The following is an 18668-nucleotide window of genomic DNA, read 5'->3' on the forward strand; positions in this document are numbered from 1 at the left end:
CTACACCACTCGAAAACCCTTTAAAACTTTCAAAATCCCAAGCACCCTGAAAATCTCGAAACATCCTCATCTCAATAAAGAATGCGAATCGACAAAATACTAATTTCTACACGGTACAACCGTTAACATGTTGGTTGACACAAAAGACTTTAGAGTTTTATGCATCGTCGATTCGTTTACAGGATAAAAAGGCACAGTTACTTATCATTTGACATCGCGATCCGTGTATTACATTACCTAATTACTCACGCTAGTAAACATTTATTCTACATCAGTTATCTCACGAATTACAACTGTTTCCATTAATTTGAAAGCTCCGGTCATCGGTGACCGTCGCCAGTACGCCAACGGCACGCGATGGAAACAATTTTTTCCCAGTACAGACGATTAAATTCAAAGTGACAAAGCCAGGTCGCTCACTCCGCGAACCCTTCCGTGCCGAACAACTACATCCCCGGAAGAAAAAAAGAGGAATGAAAAGCGTCTGGAGTTTCCGGCGGCGGTGTGCATTTTGCGAAACGGTCTGTACATAAGTGAACGCGAGGGTATTGCAACGCGATCCCCGGTGTATGCACTCATCGTGCCGGCTGGTTAGAGGCCCGAGTCATTCTCTAGCGTCGATTGTGCCTCGGTTGTATCGCGCTGAACGATCGAATCTCCCTCTCTCTCTCTCTCTTTCGCTCGCGCTCTCTCTCTCTCCATCACCGAGAAATAAGAATACACGCCCGCGGACATGTACATCCATTTCTGAGAGATGTCTGCGAGCATGAACGATAACGGCCGGATCGTGAAATAATTAATTTCACGCCTCTGTAATCTCCGCGATCGCGTATCCCCGATAAACCTTCGGATTTTTTATCGGCCGCCGCCGTCTCCCCGCCGCACGGCGCGCGCGCACACAGGGCGTCGATAATTCGAAAACGTGTTCTGGAGATTATGGCCACCGCCGTTTGTCACAATTATCTGACGTCCGAAGGATTTCTGCCGAGGATCCTGATTTATTTATACCGCCGAATCCCGGGAACACTGAACGAGTACCGTACAAGCAAGTGGCTTTCGATGCTCGCGCGTTTTCTTGCCACGGGAGAATCTCGAACGGCGGATTTGCTAATACGTGGATTCTGCCATGGTGGTCACCGGTGACCATCCGAGATGGTTGGAAACGATAAAACACTAAACACTAAAACACTAAATACTAAAACTACCAGGCGGGTCAAAATGACCCATTCCGGATTTCTTATTTTTACAATTATTAAAAAGGTAACAGATGCTTCTCGGAGAAATTATTAAGGAAATTGATTTAGCAATACGTAAACAGAATTTTAGAATATATAAACGGAATTCCCTTGGAGTTTCTATTGAGGAATTTCAAAAAGTCAGTTTAACTGCTCGGTAGTTTTAGTGTTAATCCTTCGGGCTCAAAAAGTGACTCACAGCCACCACTTGTTTTGATATAGGAAAATTGTGGTGTTACATACATGTAGTGTGAAGCTTTATATAATGCATTAGTATGTGAAATATTAAAATAGAATACCCTTGGTTCTCCAATTATACATGTTTCCTCATTATTTGCTTTGAAAGAAACTTGTTAATATTTCAGCGGAATGTTAAATATTTCTGATGGAAGACTTTCGAGTTTAATGGGTTAGAATACGAAAATTGATGTTGAATGAAAATGCATGTAGCTAGGTGATAGTGTGATATGAGTATTGTGACATTGAATTATTAATAATTATTTCTAATGCTGTTTGTTTTTGTTGTGGAAATATTATTGTATTAAATAATCAACGTGTTAATGTCGACGGTTCTAAAATGTCAGTTATCTAGTGAGAAATTTATTATACGAGAGTGCGCTGCGAGTTACATTCATCGTGAAATGTACGTTTGCAATTGATGATTGTTTTACTGATCGCTAAATATTAGAATATATACGATATAAATTACGAAGCTTATTTTCAGAAAAAACCGATACTGTGATGATTATTGGTACGTTTAATATAATCACGAGTTTTTCGTTGCCTTCGTTTATCCTTCATTTTTAAATAAGAAGATTAGGAACCTCGGAGGAAATCTGCTGGAAATATTGCCTCACCGTTCGGATATTAATTTTCGAGCTGAAAATTCAGGCGAACGCTTTTCGTTAAAGGCGAAAGGTTGCCCGATAAAGTGTTTCTCGCAATTATTTTATTTCTTTTCGATATTAAATTCTTTCGCGAATCAAGGGCGACGTTGCTTCTGGCCAAGCGAGGAAGGGCGTTTTCCGTGGAAAATATTTGTAGCGTTTTAAGTCGACTGCCGTTGCTCCTGTTTGATACCGGAACCCGTAATCCGTGATTGAAATTCTCGAGCGATGCCGCTTTGTACTTGAAACTTTTAATTGGCGGAATTCTCTCGATTTGCTTCCATTCGGTATGGACACAAATGTTCCTCGCCAAGCCGGGGAACAAAGACGGATTCGGTTCGTGGATCCCGTGCGATACCGAGTTTCCGGTATATACCCGTGACTTCTTGAACAATCGTCTATTACTTGGACGAAGAGCTTTGATCGTTGCGCCGTGATATCGAATTAAACTCGAAGAGGATCCTGTCGGAAGCAAGGAAGTAGCTCTAAACCGCAGCACGCCACGGGAGACACGCAATGCCTCCTTCCGGCGTTAAGTAGTGTGAACAATTCGCTGCCGAATGCTTTTATTATTTTCATAAAATAGTTGATAATAAAATTTATGTTGCGAATTTGAAAGCAGCACAAGTCCACTTTTTAACCCCTTGCCTCGTGACAACGTGTCGGACTCGCGGTGAAGATTTTTAACACGATTTAGACGAACATAAATGTTACTCGATTTATTCGAATTGAAAGTGAATGTTATTCTTGTGTAATTAATGATTATACTTAAGAGCAAACATAGATATAGAATATGCATGCGATTTTTCTCTTTTTCCAATAAATTATTAACAACAAAGTAGCCGCGTCGATCAGAGTTGGGAATGAAATTATAAGGCAAGGGGTTAACGATACTCATATGAGTTACTGATGTAACCGCGTTCAGCTCATTCAGATCTATTTAATAACATTAAACATGTACACGTAAGGAAGATGTTTATGTAACCAATGCTTGCAGCAAGAATCAATAGGATACATAACGAATGAATGAATGAACGAAGATGAAAAGAGAGATTGATGTTCTCGTAATGTTGATTGGTTGACTTGTGCTGTTTGGAATTGAAGTTCTCAATTTTCTATTGTGGATGTGCAGCTTCTAATCTTCTTGAACCAAGAAATGTTATTCCATGCTTTTCACTTATTTTTTCGTTCAGAATTACAGTCTTTTTGGTTGAACCAGTATGTTGATTCAGAATGTTCCGTGGTAAATGAAGTATGATGTTTAAAAGTAATTCAATTAGTTGATTGATTCAAAGTAATGGAACGATAAGAGGAACAAACGGCGCAAGGAAGGAAATAAAATGGCGTAGTAAAAGAGAAATGTATGAGAAAGAAGTTACTGGGCGCAGCTTTAACGCGAACTTCCTAGAGGAAGTCTCGTTTTCTTAGAATTACTTTCTTTAATTCGTTCTGTCATAAAATTTACGGTAGAAGGATTCTCTTATCAATGTACAAGATACTTCGTTTATCTCGGTACTCACAGAAATCTATAGAAAGATATTTAATGGTGTTTTCATGCGTCCCTCTGAGAATGTTTCACTTTCCCAGAATTATTTCCTTTAATTTGCTCATTGTCGGTTATAAAGTGTACCAGGAAAAGTGCTTCGTTATCGATGTACAAGATATTTCTCTTATCTTCGTATTCATTCGAACCAATAAAAATACACGTAAGAACGGAGTTACTATGTTATCAAATGCCAGTTCAACGCGCACTTCCCAGCGAATGATTCATTCTCTCAGAATCATTTTCTTCAATTCGCTCATTATCGGTTACAAGTGTACCAGAAAAAAACGTTCTGTTATCGACGTACAAAATACTTCGTTTATCTCGTCACTAATTTAAATTAACAGAAAAAGTACACAGAAACAAGATTGTCGACGCGTTAACTGTCACGGTGGTCACCGATGACCAGAATCGTTTAAAACACAATTACAGCGCATAAGACGAATGACGTCAAATAAAAATCTTCAACAACGTAAATACTACGCAACAGTGTAACATAAGAACTGTAATACCAAGCAATTAATAATTCTTCCTATTTACCTTCGCCACAAAAAAGTAAGCGATTCACAGATCGTTCAAGACTACCATCGCAACTTCAACACGTTGACCGCCACATCAAATTCAAGTGACAACTTTTTACACGTGCAAAAATCAATTTTCTCTATGAAACATCGAACAAACTTTATTCCACTGAATCTAACGTGCAAGAACATTAACAAATCAATCGCTATAAGAAACCAAAAACTCCCAATCTCCATTTCCTTAGCAAAATTGCTCCGATGCTACCTGCAGCTCGACGATCGCCGATCCAGCGATCGGAATACACGACGTTTCACTTTCCCAGAACGACTTTCTTCGATTTCCTTGTTCATAAAGCGTGTGTACACGGCAAAAATCGTCTGTTATCGACGTACAAGATACTTTAGCTTATCTCGTCGCGCGGACAAAATCTCCACGGCGGTCACGCAGACCCTATGCACGGTAGCTTGTTCCAGTGCTTTTTAACGATGCGTGGGGGAGGGAGAGAAAGAGAGAGAGAGAGAGAAAGACAGTGGGGGAGAGAGAGAATGAGGGAGAGAGAGTAGGGACGGTCTAATCGAAACGCGACGAATATCCACATCAGCTGACCCCGCAGGGCAATGCGATGCCTATCTCGCTGACAATTTGTACCGGACCACGCAGCCCGGACGGGCGAAGCGTCTGATGCTGCCCAGTGATTAGATTCTGATAGTCGCGCTGCGTCTAACGGTACCGTGGCTCGAACAAAGTAGATCCGTCGTGGCCTTTTCATCTCGACGCGATGGACATCTAGGGTCAGTTTACCATTGACACGTATAGCCGGGCTCCCCGGAGACGGGAAACAGTTTAAAGCTAGCCCGATCCACGGCTCGTGGATGCCCAGACGTTATTTCCTCCCGGCCAATCGGCCGTTCACGTGAAATATTGATCGAGATGTCCTCTCCCTCTTTCTCTATCTCTTTCTCTCTCTCTCTCTCTCTCTCTCCCCCCCTCTCTCTCTGGCTCGTCGACTTTGTACATTTTCCGATGGAACGGCCGACATCCACCCTCACCGAGGTAACGGGAACGCGTAATGACGGAGATCATCTTGTCCACTCGGGAGTGGATCGCCTGAACCGTCAGCTTTTTACCATTTTTGATCGGGGAGGGTTTGCTGCGGGTAACCGTTGAGTTTTCAGCGGGTTCGGTGACCTTAGAGGTCTTCACTGCTTCAGCGATCGGTACATGGTAGCTATTGCTGGCAGAATGTTTCTGTCATCGCGTATTCAATATACAGAGTGGTTTAGCTTGTCGTTTTCTAGCTCTCGCGTGACGATCGCGGATCGGTGTTCGTGGCGATCGTTGTCTAGTCGCTGTAATACGTGTTACTGTTTGTTGCATTTTATCGGTGCATTGATTTTAATGGGGATATTAGGTTTAAAAGTTCTCTTGTTGTTTTTCGCAGTGGGTTTACGTTCGGAAAATTATGAGATTCGACATTCGTCGAAGTAATGGGTTCCGTGGATCTGGTTAGCATCTAGAATCAACCGTTTGCACTCGAGAGGCGACTCACAGTTGACATTCAGTATCATACATGATATAATACAACTAAACAGAAAATATTAAAGTAAAATAATTTTATCCATTGATCCATGTATTAATCAACTTAATGGAATCAATAATTCAATTAATGTTCCACTAGAAACTAATAAATACATGTAACCAATAGAAACTCTCGCAAAGGGTTAACAATACAGCGAGCTTCGCGTAGCTCACGTACTCGCGGGGAGCGATGTCTGTAACATCGCATCGCGCCGGAGTCCGTTACAGTAATATCAAATTATCTCCCGTTAAGTTATTTAAAGTACCACGTCATAAAAATTTAGTATCGGCGCCGAACCGGTGCCCTTTATTGGAATCCGAAACGCGGCGTTCATTCTTTAATTATCCGCTTAATCATTTCGGGACTTATGTCGATCGAGTAATTACACGTGTCGGCGTATGGTCGAGAATCATTGATGCGCTTTCCGGTTCATTAAGATCGCGTTCATTACCCGGCTCGCGCAACCAGAAACGTGAATGGAGTTTCGGCGCGTAGCTACCTGGAAACAGTCCGCTCGACAGAAGAGTTACTCCCGCGGGTAATTAAGCGAAATGTAGTTAATGAGGTTAATGGACACAGGGGAAAAAGAGAAACGAGGGAAATGCTCGCAGGAAAGAAAGAAGGAAGGAAGGGAAGAAGGAAATGTAAAAAGATTAACGGCTGATCTCCGTGGCCCATCAGTGAAAGCTGGTTTCGAATGGCAGCATCGCGTTCGCGCTCCCAATTGGCGGAGTGATCTACGAGGATTACGAGCGTGTTTTTTAATCGAGCGACAACCCCTTTTTTTTATTTAACGAGGATAACGTTAATCTTGCGCCGGAATTACTCGTTCACATAAACGACGAATAGAAAGAAGCATTCTCGCTTATTTGGAACGCGATCATTGCGAGCCTGTGTAAGTGTATACACTGATGCATTATATTTTTCAATAAAAGACACTTTCCAACGGGATAACAATTTCTTTTTCATTCGGTCGGGAAATGAAACTTCATTTCGTCCCGCGATTATTCATTTCAATACTTTTTATAGAAAGGATATTTTTATTCGTTACGTGTAGGAAGATTATAAATATCCCAATAAACTCCCCGATGTTAATCGATATTTTTTTGTTCGTCGAGCGTGTTCATTTTATTTCAGTAATAGACTGTCTTTCTTTAATAGATATATTTATTTTTTAATCGATAATACTCTTCGATAGAACGATAATGTTTACCATTTGTTCAATGTTCAATCTCGAGGTGTAACCATCCACTATCACAAAGAAATTTGCAGTAAATGCTTCATTGATATATACAATAATGAATTTCTATGAACAAATTTATATAGAAGTTCTCCGGATCTTTTCCTAGTGGAAAATGCTTGATTTCGAATACGTGTATTTGCACGGATCAAATGTATCGTGGCTACAATGAAAAAAGGAAACAATAAATGTTCATGGAGATGAATGGAACTATATCGGTGCTCACGATATAGATGCGCCGAGGGACAAAGTTTTACTTGCAAATTTCATTGTAAGGGCACGGTGATTGATGACTGACAAAGATGTCCTCTGAACCGGAGACGCCTTCGCGTACATTTTTCACCGCGAAGGAAAGAGAAAGATTTATAGCCGCGTCGATTCGCGCGGAATATACCCACGGAATATACATACGTAACCGTCGATGCTTTTGTTCGATGCAACGAGTTTTCATTCGACAGACTACTCCATGAAAGCCGCATAATACGCGCCGGAGTATCCCACGAATATTCACATCCTGATTCCCGAAAACCCTTTCTCCCTTCCATTTTTACGTTAACAACGATTCCGACGTTGCCCCGGCAACCTTATATTTCCCGCTAGATACAATCATTCCTTTTTTCATTTATTCTGCATCGCCTTCCGTTTCACATGGTTTATTTCTTGAATTTCATATAATCGCCTCGAAACGATGGAAAAGGGATTTTATGTTTCGTATCGAAATATTAATGAAATATCCATTAATATCGATCAAGAAGCATTTCGAGAATTTATTATCGAGTCCTAAAATGGTTCTTAAGGGAACCATTTAATAGTCAATGAATAAATTCATAGTACGAAGTAACAAAAATGTTGTTGTTTGTCATTTGATTTTAGTAAAATAACTTTCATTCCTTATTATACACAGTATTTCGAAAATGCCACTGTTTTTGTAAAAGATAAATGGTTTCAGAAAGCCGCATTATTGTTCATTAGGATTTGACAAAAATGAACGGCCACTAAATAAGTGGTTAAACGAAACGAAAACAGAGGTAAACTGGTTTACTGGGGATTTACCGCGCGGCAACAAACAGGATATATTATTTTCAATGGGCAAGGTATCAACATCGGACTTTATTACAAAATTATAGGAAAAGCTGCACCGTTACGCAATTGAATTATAATCAGTATCGCGGAAGCGGCAGTCGTTAATATTCACTGACGTTTAATTGATTTACAAAAAGGATCGGGCGCTGCGCGAAGTAACATGTAAACCAGCTGGTTCTTAAAGTGTTGAGATAGTCTTTGTTGATCGCCGGATCCAAGCCTCTCTCTCTTTACGGTCCCGATGGGTTTACTGCCACGCCGCCGTATCGTTACTTCCGAGTATACGTTCTCCGATAAAAAGAGGATTCGTTACAATATATTTTACGTCACTGCCCTCCCCGAGTGTAAAACATTCGGAATTGTCTCCTAAATCAAATTATGAAACAATTTTTCGATCTTAATCGGAAAATCGTTGGGTCCCCTATAGATTGACGTTATTGTACATACTATGACTAGGATCGACGGATGTTCGCGCAGGTAAAAATGAAAGTTTGTGATCACGAAAAAAAGTAGGATATAATGTAACACTATAATGGAATATAGTATTCGATATAGTATATACAATATAAACTTCGAATTCTTCATGTAATTGAGAGAGTGAAGTTCTCCTATGTTAATATTTATTTTCTAATCCCACGAAGTCGTTCAACGGTAACGCCATGGGTTTCAATTTTTACGGAATAAGTGGCACACCGCAGAAGTCAACCTTACCGCACGCTGAATCATCGCCGAAACTTTCACCGTTTCAAATTTCCTCGGCTGATTTAGAGCGTTCACTATCGAGCCGGTTACAAAAATATCGCAGAACTAAAATATCTTACTTAAAGAACTCGAATTGTCGAATTTATATTAAAATATTACATCCTTCGCACTTTCAATATCCTCACATCCCAAAAATCTCACCGAAATCTTCGTTCCGTGCAAAACTATTTTTCAAGCCTAAACGAACAATCTCGTATCAACCCGCCACTTACCAGACGCACAAGAATATGCAACAGAACCGAAAAGGAACACTCGAGGCAATACATTACTCTCCAGAAAGCTGCAGCACAAAATGGTCCCCGTGAGTGCCACTTTTACGTCCATCATCCAGTACGCACCGAGCCAAGATTCGTCTCCGGACGACATCAAAGCACGAAAGTAAACCGTCCGCCATCCGTTCGGTTTTACGAAGCGTTCCCAAGAGGGAAACCTAAATATTTCAACGGGAACATAAAGACAATTTAAAGCGAATTCACCAGGAGCACGTGCTCGAAGATGGAAGCTCGACCGGGTACCGGCGGTTCATCGGAAACAGGAGCTTTTCAGTCGACTCTCATCGATCCATTATTTCTTATCCAGAATTTGCAGCGTCTCCGAGTCGTTTCTCGGCTGCGTGGTAAAATCGTGGAGAGAGGAAGGAAACGAAAGTGAATAAGAGAACTTCGACGGCGGGCTGCGGCGAGGGACGGGAGACCAGACAAAAAGGTTGGCGGTCGCGTCTGGAACTAATGCATCCATGGAACCGGCCGAAGAAAGAGAGTGGAATAAGGGGAGGGAGTAACGGAGAGAAAGAGAGACAGAGAGACGGCGGAAGAGGAGGAAGAGAAGGAGGTCCATTGACCCAGTGACACACTTCCGTTTCCATTTTCCGTGAAATGGTAACGCCGCTCGAGGTATCCGGACCGATGGTGCCACGCGTGGGCGTGAACGCGAGTGCACGGTTGCACGCGCACGTATACGTGCTGCACACGCGCGCACAGTAATATCCCTTGGCTTTTATTCATGGATCTTTCGTAAATCAGCGACGCGGGGATAAAACTGCAGCGCTGAGTTGGGAGAGGGCGGAACGTTGTTGGACACGGTTCGCTGTGATAAACGTGATATTAAGTGGAGGTTGTTTGGTGATGCATGGCGATAGTTTCGGTAAAGAACAACATAGACCAGAGTTGTGGAAGTTCTTTCAGTCTGATGAGTCGAATGATGGAAATATTGAGAAGATCGGTGGGTATGCGTTAATGGAGAATGTTGAAGGAATGACAGAGAGTTGAAGTTACGGATGACTGGTTTCAATGATTTCACGATGAATAAGGTATGATAATTGGATGCCGTAGAGTGAATGTGTTGTGGTGTTTGTACTTAGAACAGAAAATCGTGTTTGATGGAATATCGTGTTTTCCGTCGATTATTATACTCTTCGTGAAAGTAATATAAATTGAATTACTGGGAAGAAAATCGTATTAAGGTATTTGTAAAAGTGAGTACAGATAGGAACTGGAAATCTCGAAGACAAAGGTACTTATAGAGATTATAGAACCGAAGGTAGATCTTTATAAGAATCGTTTCACATTATTTCGTTTCGACGAGTAATTTATATTTGGACCTGTATTCGTACACACCGCGAAACCGTGTATAATGCAACCATAACCGGAGCATTATTCCGGATAATATAAATGAGTTCTAACGGAAGAAGTGTATTACACAGGTTCGATAATTCTTAATATTATTTAGGGATGGCGCGCGAGGAACACGAGTGTATTAGGGACGATATAGTTAACGTTCCAGTTAATGTTCGAAACACGTGGTCCGTGTTTCCTGCGCCTCGTTTCCGGCAATGAACGGTATCGCTTGAATCGAGAGATACAATATGAAGCAGTGGAGCGTGATCGTGCTCGTTGCCCGGTGTTCATCTCTTAATTCGATTAATTCAAGTAAATGGTGATTCATTGCGTTTCATATAATATACACAGGATGTTTCACTCCACTCGTCAATTTATAAGATCTCCCGTCTCTTCCGCCGTTGCCGCGATATCAGAGAAATATCGTGTATCGACGGGAAGAACTTAAAATAACGTAAAGGGATTAGTACGGTTCCGGGCGCGATGCGACCGATGAAGTTTCTTTTAAACCAATATCGACGCTTGTTTCGAACCGCTTAAGCGCGAAGAGAGATTATTTTTAAGACTCGCTCGTCGATTGTGTTTCCGCTGTATCTGTATCGACGTAATGGATTACCGATATTTTTATTGGCACGTTCGCCGTCAATCGTAAAAGTTCGTGAACTGAACGATACCATCTTCCTGGATGCGTGTAATATAATTAAATCTGTTTCTCGGATGTATCACGTGTCCTAAAAATATGGAGTCATGTGGACAATACTTATTATTTCCAGAAGTGTACACTGAAAATGTCTTCATTCTTTTGTAAATTAAAGCTTCCTTTTAATACACATACTGGATTTAAAAAAAATTCTTGACAGTAAATCTTTCGTTCATTCATTGTTACTATACGATACGCCATAAAGTTGTATTTAAATAATACGAACTGAGGTACAATAAAACGGATTTTCGGTCTATAATCTGAAGGACTATAAGAACCTCGAGAACCTGTCAGCTTAGCGCCGAACCCAGGATCGATGTCTCATCGGAACAAAGCTTTTAGACGGCCGATCATTAGGGGGTCGGGTAACTTTTAGTCCTAACCGAATTCAGGCTATGGTATCCAAGTCTGGAGGATGAAATTTAGCAGTGACGAGATCCTAGGTTCGAGGTTCCATCGAGACAAAGCATCCTGGCGTAGAGTCAATGGGAGTGTCGTAATGCTTCTTATTCTAGCAGAATAAATGTGGAAGTAAAAATGTGAATACCTCGGCATCGGGTTATCATAAATTCAAGAACTCAGCACCGCAGCACGAATGACATTCCAATGTTACAATTTTTGTATTAGAACACGTGGTCGATAGGATAATCGAGGAATGATCAATAATTCATTAACGCCATATCTTAGATCCTTTCATCATGGAATAGTCGAGTACACGAAATTCTATGCTAAATCGCAGAATTCCAACGATCGAAGAAAGAAAAATGCGAATTACCGTCGAAAGCTATACGTTCGCGTGAGTATCGATAATATTGGAAGATATTCTGTTTAGCAGGATGTTCGAATATTAGGATACCTGCGTAATGGTTGTTCAGATAATGGAAGTCTATGGAAGTCTGGGCGCGCGGCGCTTGCCGACAGCATTGCCACATAGAAGTAAACGCGCGTATACGCTCGCGCGGAACGCACGGACTTTCGCAATTATTCCAGAAAATAAATGAACGGAACAGGGCCATTTATAACTCCGGCTGTTTTCACTTAAAGTATTTAACGTAGCTGTGATAATGATTTTCCATCGGGATGGGTGCACTTTTTTTCTTAGTTTTTACGAGGAGTACTTTCCGAGTTGTATGACAGCGCGGTGACTGTAAATCGCGATAGGGGCGTGCAATACGGCTCTCACAGTCGCCTGGTATAGACCGCATCGAAGACCTTCCCTTGTATATATATATATATATATATATATATGTTCACCGTGAGCCCAATATATTGCTGTTCACGTTTAACCTCCATTCCCTCTTTCATCCAGCCAACATCTCCTAAACTGCGTTCGTTCGCACTTTTGATTATTAATTTTTGAAATATCATTTCCATTCCCAGCGTTTAATGAGTTTCCGATATCGACGCGAATCCGACTGCTATTTTCTAGACGATATTCTCCGCGAGATACTGTTCTCCGGAATATACTTCTCTGTGTGAATTACTGCCTTTTACAGAACAGCGCTTTCAACGTTCACTACTGTTCTCTGAAAAAAGCATCATCGTCGAATATTCCTTTCTACGAAATTACATTATGTTATAAATCTATGAATACACGCGATTTATTTTATTCTGGATACGATTTAGATTTAGAATCCATCTCGTTTCGATATTATCTGCTATTCTAGAAAATATTCCTCTTGGAATATCTGTTTCGCATACTATACTCGGTTATAAACAAATACAAAAATAATGGAATAGAAATAAAACGAATACAAAGGACTTGCTTTGTTCTAGATACGACGTAAGTTTAGAATCTATCTCTTTTCAAGATCAACTGCTATTATTTTAGAGAGTATTCCTCTCGAAGTAACTGTCTTTACACACTAAACTCCGTTGTAAACAGATACAAAAATGTTACAATAGAAATAATACAAATACAGATGATTTGTTTTATTCCTCATACGACTCGAGTTCGGATTCTTCAAAAATAGTCCATTCTCGCGAGACGATCGGCTCGACAGTGCGATTTATTGAGAGTACCGTTGTCAGTGGGTCAGGAAATTAGGTCAGGTGGAAGGAAGGCAAGCGGTAAGGGCCAAGTACAGTTATCCCCGTCTGGGCTGATCCATGACTCCTCACCTGGAGGTTCTTTTGTGCGCGGAGAGGAAACGATGGCCACGGATAAAAAGATAAACCGGTGGGGCCGTGGGCGAGATGCATCAGAATCCACGCGCCGTGTCGCGTCGCGTCGCGTCGCAACGGATTTACCTTTGGCGTCCTTTGTAGGGAATCCAACGACGCGGAGAGCTTGTCATGAATTTCGATTCCGTGAAAAACGCGGCGGCGACGTTAAGCTTTTTATTCTACCTCCCGGGCTTTGTTTGAAATAAAATCGCTGCGATATGATCGTAACTCCTGATTTATACGGAAACACTGCACCGCAAGGATGATTGATATTGTTCCTATCGTATGGTCCCGCAAAAAGGAGAATATTTGGTGGGCGATTCGAAAGAATGAGAGAATTCATAGATGTATTAGGTTTTAGTTTATAATGTTTCCGGCGAAGATTAATACACTTTTTTCTTATGTTATTGTATTAATATTCTTGGGGAATTTAGTGCTTGCAATGTAACTCGTAAACCAGAATGCTTGAATTTCGAAGAAAATTTGTTCCAAAGTGAAACTGTTCGGATCTCACCGTTTTATAATCAATTCCACGAGTTACATCTTTCGAGGGGCATTATGCAATATTTAAATATCGATAATTCCAAACTTACAATTTCACCGAGACCGGTGCGAGTTAACGACACGATAATGGTGCATAATATTTATGTATCCCTCGAATGAAGTCCTGAAATCACGCGAAAAACCGAACGCTGCACAATGGTATGATTAATTAAGGGAGCCACTGATTAACGACCCGACCGTAAATTACACGCATACGTTTAAAGTAGATATTGAAAGATGTAACAATTAGCACTCAATCCAGTCGATTCCCGCGTAGACAGCAATTTAAATACGACGATAATAACAGTGATTTATGGTCGATGACCCACAGCTGTGGTACCCTGGTCAGCTCTTTTGAACAGAGTCAATGGTGTTACTTCGAGTAAGGTAGAAGGGGGTCATTAAGCTACCCTAGGAGGTGATTATCCTACCTAAGCAGCTGATTAAGGTATCTGAGTAGTTGGTGCAGCTAACTTGCGAAAATTAGGTATCCCGGAGTGCTGATTAGCCGGATTCTCCAAACTAAAAAACGACGGGCAATTTAACGGGCACGACGCAGGGAGGAGGAGGAGAAGAAGAAGAAGAAGAAGAAGTCAAGTGCTCTCTGTGTAAGAAGTTGATTAAGTTGCTGCTCGAGAAAGAATTTGATTAAACTGCACGGATACCGGTGACGCGTTATCAATGTTAACCGGCGAGCTTTCCGGGACACGCGTAACGGCCGGCCGGGGCTTAGCTGCTGGCGAGCAGGCGATAAGAAAGTAGGAGGCCAGCCCAAATAGTCCTTTCAGCTTAGAGCGGACTTGCTGCCACGATAAAACGATAATAATATCTATTATTGGTAAGCTGAACAGATAAACGTCTCATAAGACCCGTGATTTCGTTGAACGTAAATGTCCCTTATCCACGAACGTGTTCTTAACTGATCAGTCGCTTCTTTGCTGGCATTAGAAGTGACAAATGTCTAAGTTAATACGGAGTATTTTAGTTTTACGAATAACTGATATGCAAACCTTAGATTACCAGTAGTTTCGATGCGTATTTTCAAAGTTATTTATTTTATAAGAGTAATTGATAGAGTTATCAAGTTACATATCGGCTAATATTAAGTGAGTAGATTAATGAAACGAATATCACATAGAAGATAACTTATTCTTTTCTCTAATTCGTCGACATTAATTTTCCTGATTAAAGAGTCTTCCGATGAAGCGTTTGATGCAGCGAAATTTATAATACAAAAGATATTAATCTTCTATCGTTTACGAACAAATCTACGGAAACATGAATGCGAATGTTAAGAAAAAGTTATTTCTATTTCAATGTCTCACCACATATATTATACGAATCCGAGAAAATTATATGAACGCAAACGTGCAACTTCATTCCCTTGACACGTTCGTTCGTGGGCAGGTTTCGAGTGTATCATTGAAAAAATGTGCAACGGTGCTCGCCGCGAGGGAACGCGTCACGTATACGAAGATATGATACGCGCCGCGCAGGCTGTTCCAGCACGTTCATTTTAATTCTCCGAGAAGCGTTCGGCTAAAAGGCGGATGTCCTCCCTGACTTACGTAGGTTAGAATTCAATGAGGCCGTACATTCTGTTATATACCATTTTCGTCACAGCCGCACGCGGCCACGTGGTGTCCTGTCTGCGACAAACGAGTCAGCGACAAGGGGGAAGACACGTGCACGCTCCTCGCGCATATTCGCAAGTCTCATCCTAAACGGTCGCGACATTGCTCAGTCCAGGTACGAAATAGTACCCTGTCACCCTCTACTCTTAAGTAGATCAACGCGTTAATTGAACAAAATTGGGAAACAGGTTGTTGCATGTCGCCAATACAGAAAATAATCTAATTATGTCATTCGAGTATAATAAGTTCAGTGCTACGATACGAAAATATAAACTGTAATCAAATATTATGTCTTTTTTGTTATTGAGAACTAGGTTTTACCTTTCTCTTATTCAATATCTTCTTTGTTATTAGAAACATGCGAAAAGCTTTCACTCAAAATATATATTTCGGATAAGGCAAATATATGTACAACGTGTGCATAGAATAAACATGTAAATTGTATAGATAACGTGCCTGGATATATGTTTATGGTTAAAATTATAAGAAGGTTACGATTAAAATCGTATTGATAACACATTTCGAGAATTTCAATAATATACTTCGATAATGATCAACGATAATATCGGATTTTTTAAAATGACAGGGAGAAGAGGAGGAGTCAAGGAAACCGTCCAATCGAATTACTTCGAAGAGCTCCGTTAGAACAGACGGTAATGTTAAAACAAGCGAACCCAGGAAAGTCTACGCGACGCGAGGTACGTTTGTCGTTTGAACAAATTCTTGGTGAAATATTAAATCGTTCGTCTTGGATAACAGTGGACACGTGGAAGGCACACAACGAAAAAAAGGTCTGTCCGCAATGTAAAAAGGAAACGGTACCGACGCTTCACGCTCGCGGCGATAAACTGACAACATCGCATATCGGAGCATTGTGTCTATTAGGGTAAGTCGAAATCTGGTATTAAAAACCATAAGAGTGTGCCATAGATTCTTGACATCTGACGTGTCCCAGTTTTATTTAAGAGATGATCAATTTAAAAGGGAAGAAGGTATTTAGGTATCTCGAGGATTGTCGCGATTTTATTCGGAATTTGGAAAATTAATGAGACATCGTTATTCAGGGTGATAAGGGTAATCCTTCATTCCCTTATATAATTACGAAAATAAATTAAATTCTTCTTTTTATAGTTGCTAAGAAATACTTACTTCATCCATTGACCCTTAGCGCTCCAATCGATTTTGTAACTTATAAAACTCGAATCTACCGTGGAAAGTAGAAAATGTTATATTATAAGATTTCTTAGATGTTTTGTTTTAATTCTTAGGACGAAATACGTTGGCAACGAATGTAGTGATTTTAGGGTGGTTCCTTAAGTTCGTTCAGTAAAATGTTTAATGTTATTAATGGTACAGTAGTGGAGCCTCTGGAGTGCAAGGGTTAATAAATATACTACTCCAAAAACGAATTAAAAAGTATATTGTTCCTTTTTCTACATTTTTGTTTTAGCTCTTTCTATAGTTTCATAGTTTGCTGCATACTGTCTAATGCATGGTGAGAATATTTTTTCACGTCCCAACGATTTTCCTTTGTGCCCCTTGTTTTGAAAGGGTTTACAGATATAAACGAATGTTTTATACACATTTCAATCTGTTTTTGACGGTTTTCGATCGGGTTTCAGCATCCGGGGCAAAGGAATTCTTTTGCGATCGATACGTCGATTCACATGAACGCTAACACGAGTACTCTTATTTGTTACAAAACGTCATGACCCGTGATAGATGCTGGCCACTCTGTTTTGTGCCGTTGATGATGAAGCGCGCGAAGAAAGTCCGAATGATCTGTCCTTTATGCGGATACGTGTACGGCAGCTATCAGTACAAAAATGCTGGACTGTCGCCGTGCAAGACGGATTCTGAAGAATCGCAGGCGAGACTGTCATCGCCGCCAATAAGTTTTCGACTGCCCACGACGAAAGGAGACTGAAAATCGATGTCGTAAAAATCACGAGAGTCGATTTGTGAAAAAAGAAATTCTGAAGCACTTCTGTGATCCATCATCAATAAAATTCAGCCACGTCGATTAATCATGTCCGGTAGTTAAACTCGAACCTAGGATGTCTCGAAGGAAGTTTCGGAGATGCCGATAAGATAATTAAATTTCGAATAAAAGCGATCTCGGTAAATTGTTCCATTGGATATTGAATAATAATTACAGGCTAAGAAAGATTAATCGACAAAGGAAAGGATCAACTCTTTCGTCTATAAATGTTTCTCGTGTCAGTTACTTCGTTTTTGTTATTCACGAGCGTCGGATCAGAACAATGGTAACACAATTATTGGCAGCGAAAGTTCGACCCATTTTCATTAAGAAATTAAATGTTTCATTTCAAAATCGAGAGTCGATTAGCGTTGTGTGTTTAATTTAGAACTGAAAGTTTATAATTCCTTTGGCATTGAGATTTTCCAAACAAGGAACGAAAAGAATTCTGATGGGAATCAATGGATAATTGTGTATTCCTCATTGAACGTCTAATGTTTCGAACTATCTACCGACCGATTAAAGCTTGCTTCGGTTTCTTGTGTAATACACGACGGTTAAAAGAAACCTTAGAAGAGAAAAAGTTTCCCCGCTTTCGATTTAATCGTTCCCCAGAACCTTTTTCACTTCCGAGTTTCGCGTTTCCGTGCTAAAGAGATGAACTGCAGAAAGCTATATTCGTAATGAAGCCTCAGAGATGCATCTGCCAAGTGTCTTTCAGCAGTGCAATTAATTTTATCTTGATTTCAATGTATAACATGACTTGCAAATATTCCTACATTTTTCTAAGAAATACGAACAATTCGTTTTCCACGGTCAAAATATTTCTATGGATAAAGTTTACACTGAACTTTGCCATTATAATTTGATCATGAAATACACATGCTCGACCACGCTTTATATAATATATGCTTCTTAATTTCACCACTATATATAAATTAAAGTCATATCAAATTGCAAAGTATATTCAATATTCCTCATAGCTTCAAAACAAAACGTTTATCAGCTTAACATTAAAGAAAAACACGTTACTGCTATCGATATTAATTTTACAACAAAATATTGCATTAGGAATGAAATTTCTTTTCAAGTGGAGGATGTAAATCTTCTAAGATTCTTTTATTATAACATTAAGTATGAATATATTCATATAATTCGTTGAATATAGTTTAACAGC

At 40.3% G+C, this 18668-nt stretch overlaps 2 protein-coding genes across 5 annotated transcripts in view; one reads left to right on the forward strand and one right to left on the reverse strand.

Moving 5' to 3' along the window:
- Window positions 1–18668, reverse strand: part of twin (CCR4-NOT transcription complex subunit 6-like twin) — a 460925-nt gene that overhangs the window by 81626 nt on the left and 360631 nt on the right. The window lies entirely within an intron of this gene.
- LOC116433254 (uncharacterized) lies at window positions 9976–17437 on the forward strand. Its single transcript, XM_031991155.1, has 5 exons — window positions 9976–10072; window positions 15465–15625; window positions 16097–16208; window positions 16270–16396; window positions 17233–17437. The coding sequence occupies exons 1-5, from the start codon at window positions 9976–9978 to the stop codon at window positions 17435–17437; spliced, it is 702 nt and encodes a 233-aa protein (XP_031847015.1).

The sequence above is a fragment of the Nomia melanderi genome, chromosome 4 (assembly GCF_051020985.1).
Source record: "Nomia melanderi isolate GNS246 chromosome 4, iyNomMela1, whole genome shotgun sequence".
In the NCBI taxonomy this organism is placed as follows: Eukaryota; Metazoa; Arthropoda; class Insecta; order Hymenoptera; family Halictidae; genus Nomia; species Nomia melanderi.

Excerpts from the sequence above, each read along its gene's own strand:
- LOC116433254 (XM_031991155.1), top strand. The coding sequence starts at position 9,976 with ATGCATGGCGATAGTTTCGGTAAAGAACAACATAGACCAGAGTTGTGG. Across the intron at positions 16,209-16,269 it reads GAAAGTCTACGCGACGCGAG|TGGACACGTGGAAGGCACAC; the intron begins GTACGTTTGTCG and ends CTTGGATAACAG. Across the intron at positions 16,397-17,232 it reads GGAGCATTGTGTCTATTAGG|ATGCTGGCCACTCTGTTTTG; the intron begins GTAAGTCGAAAT and ends GACCCGTGATAG.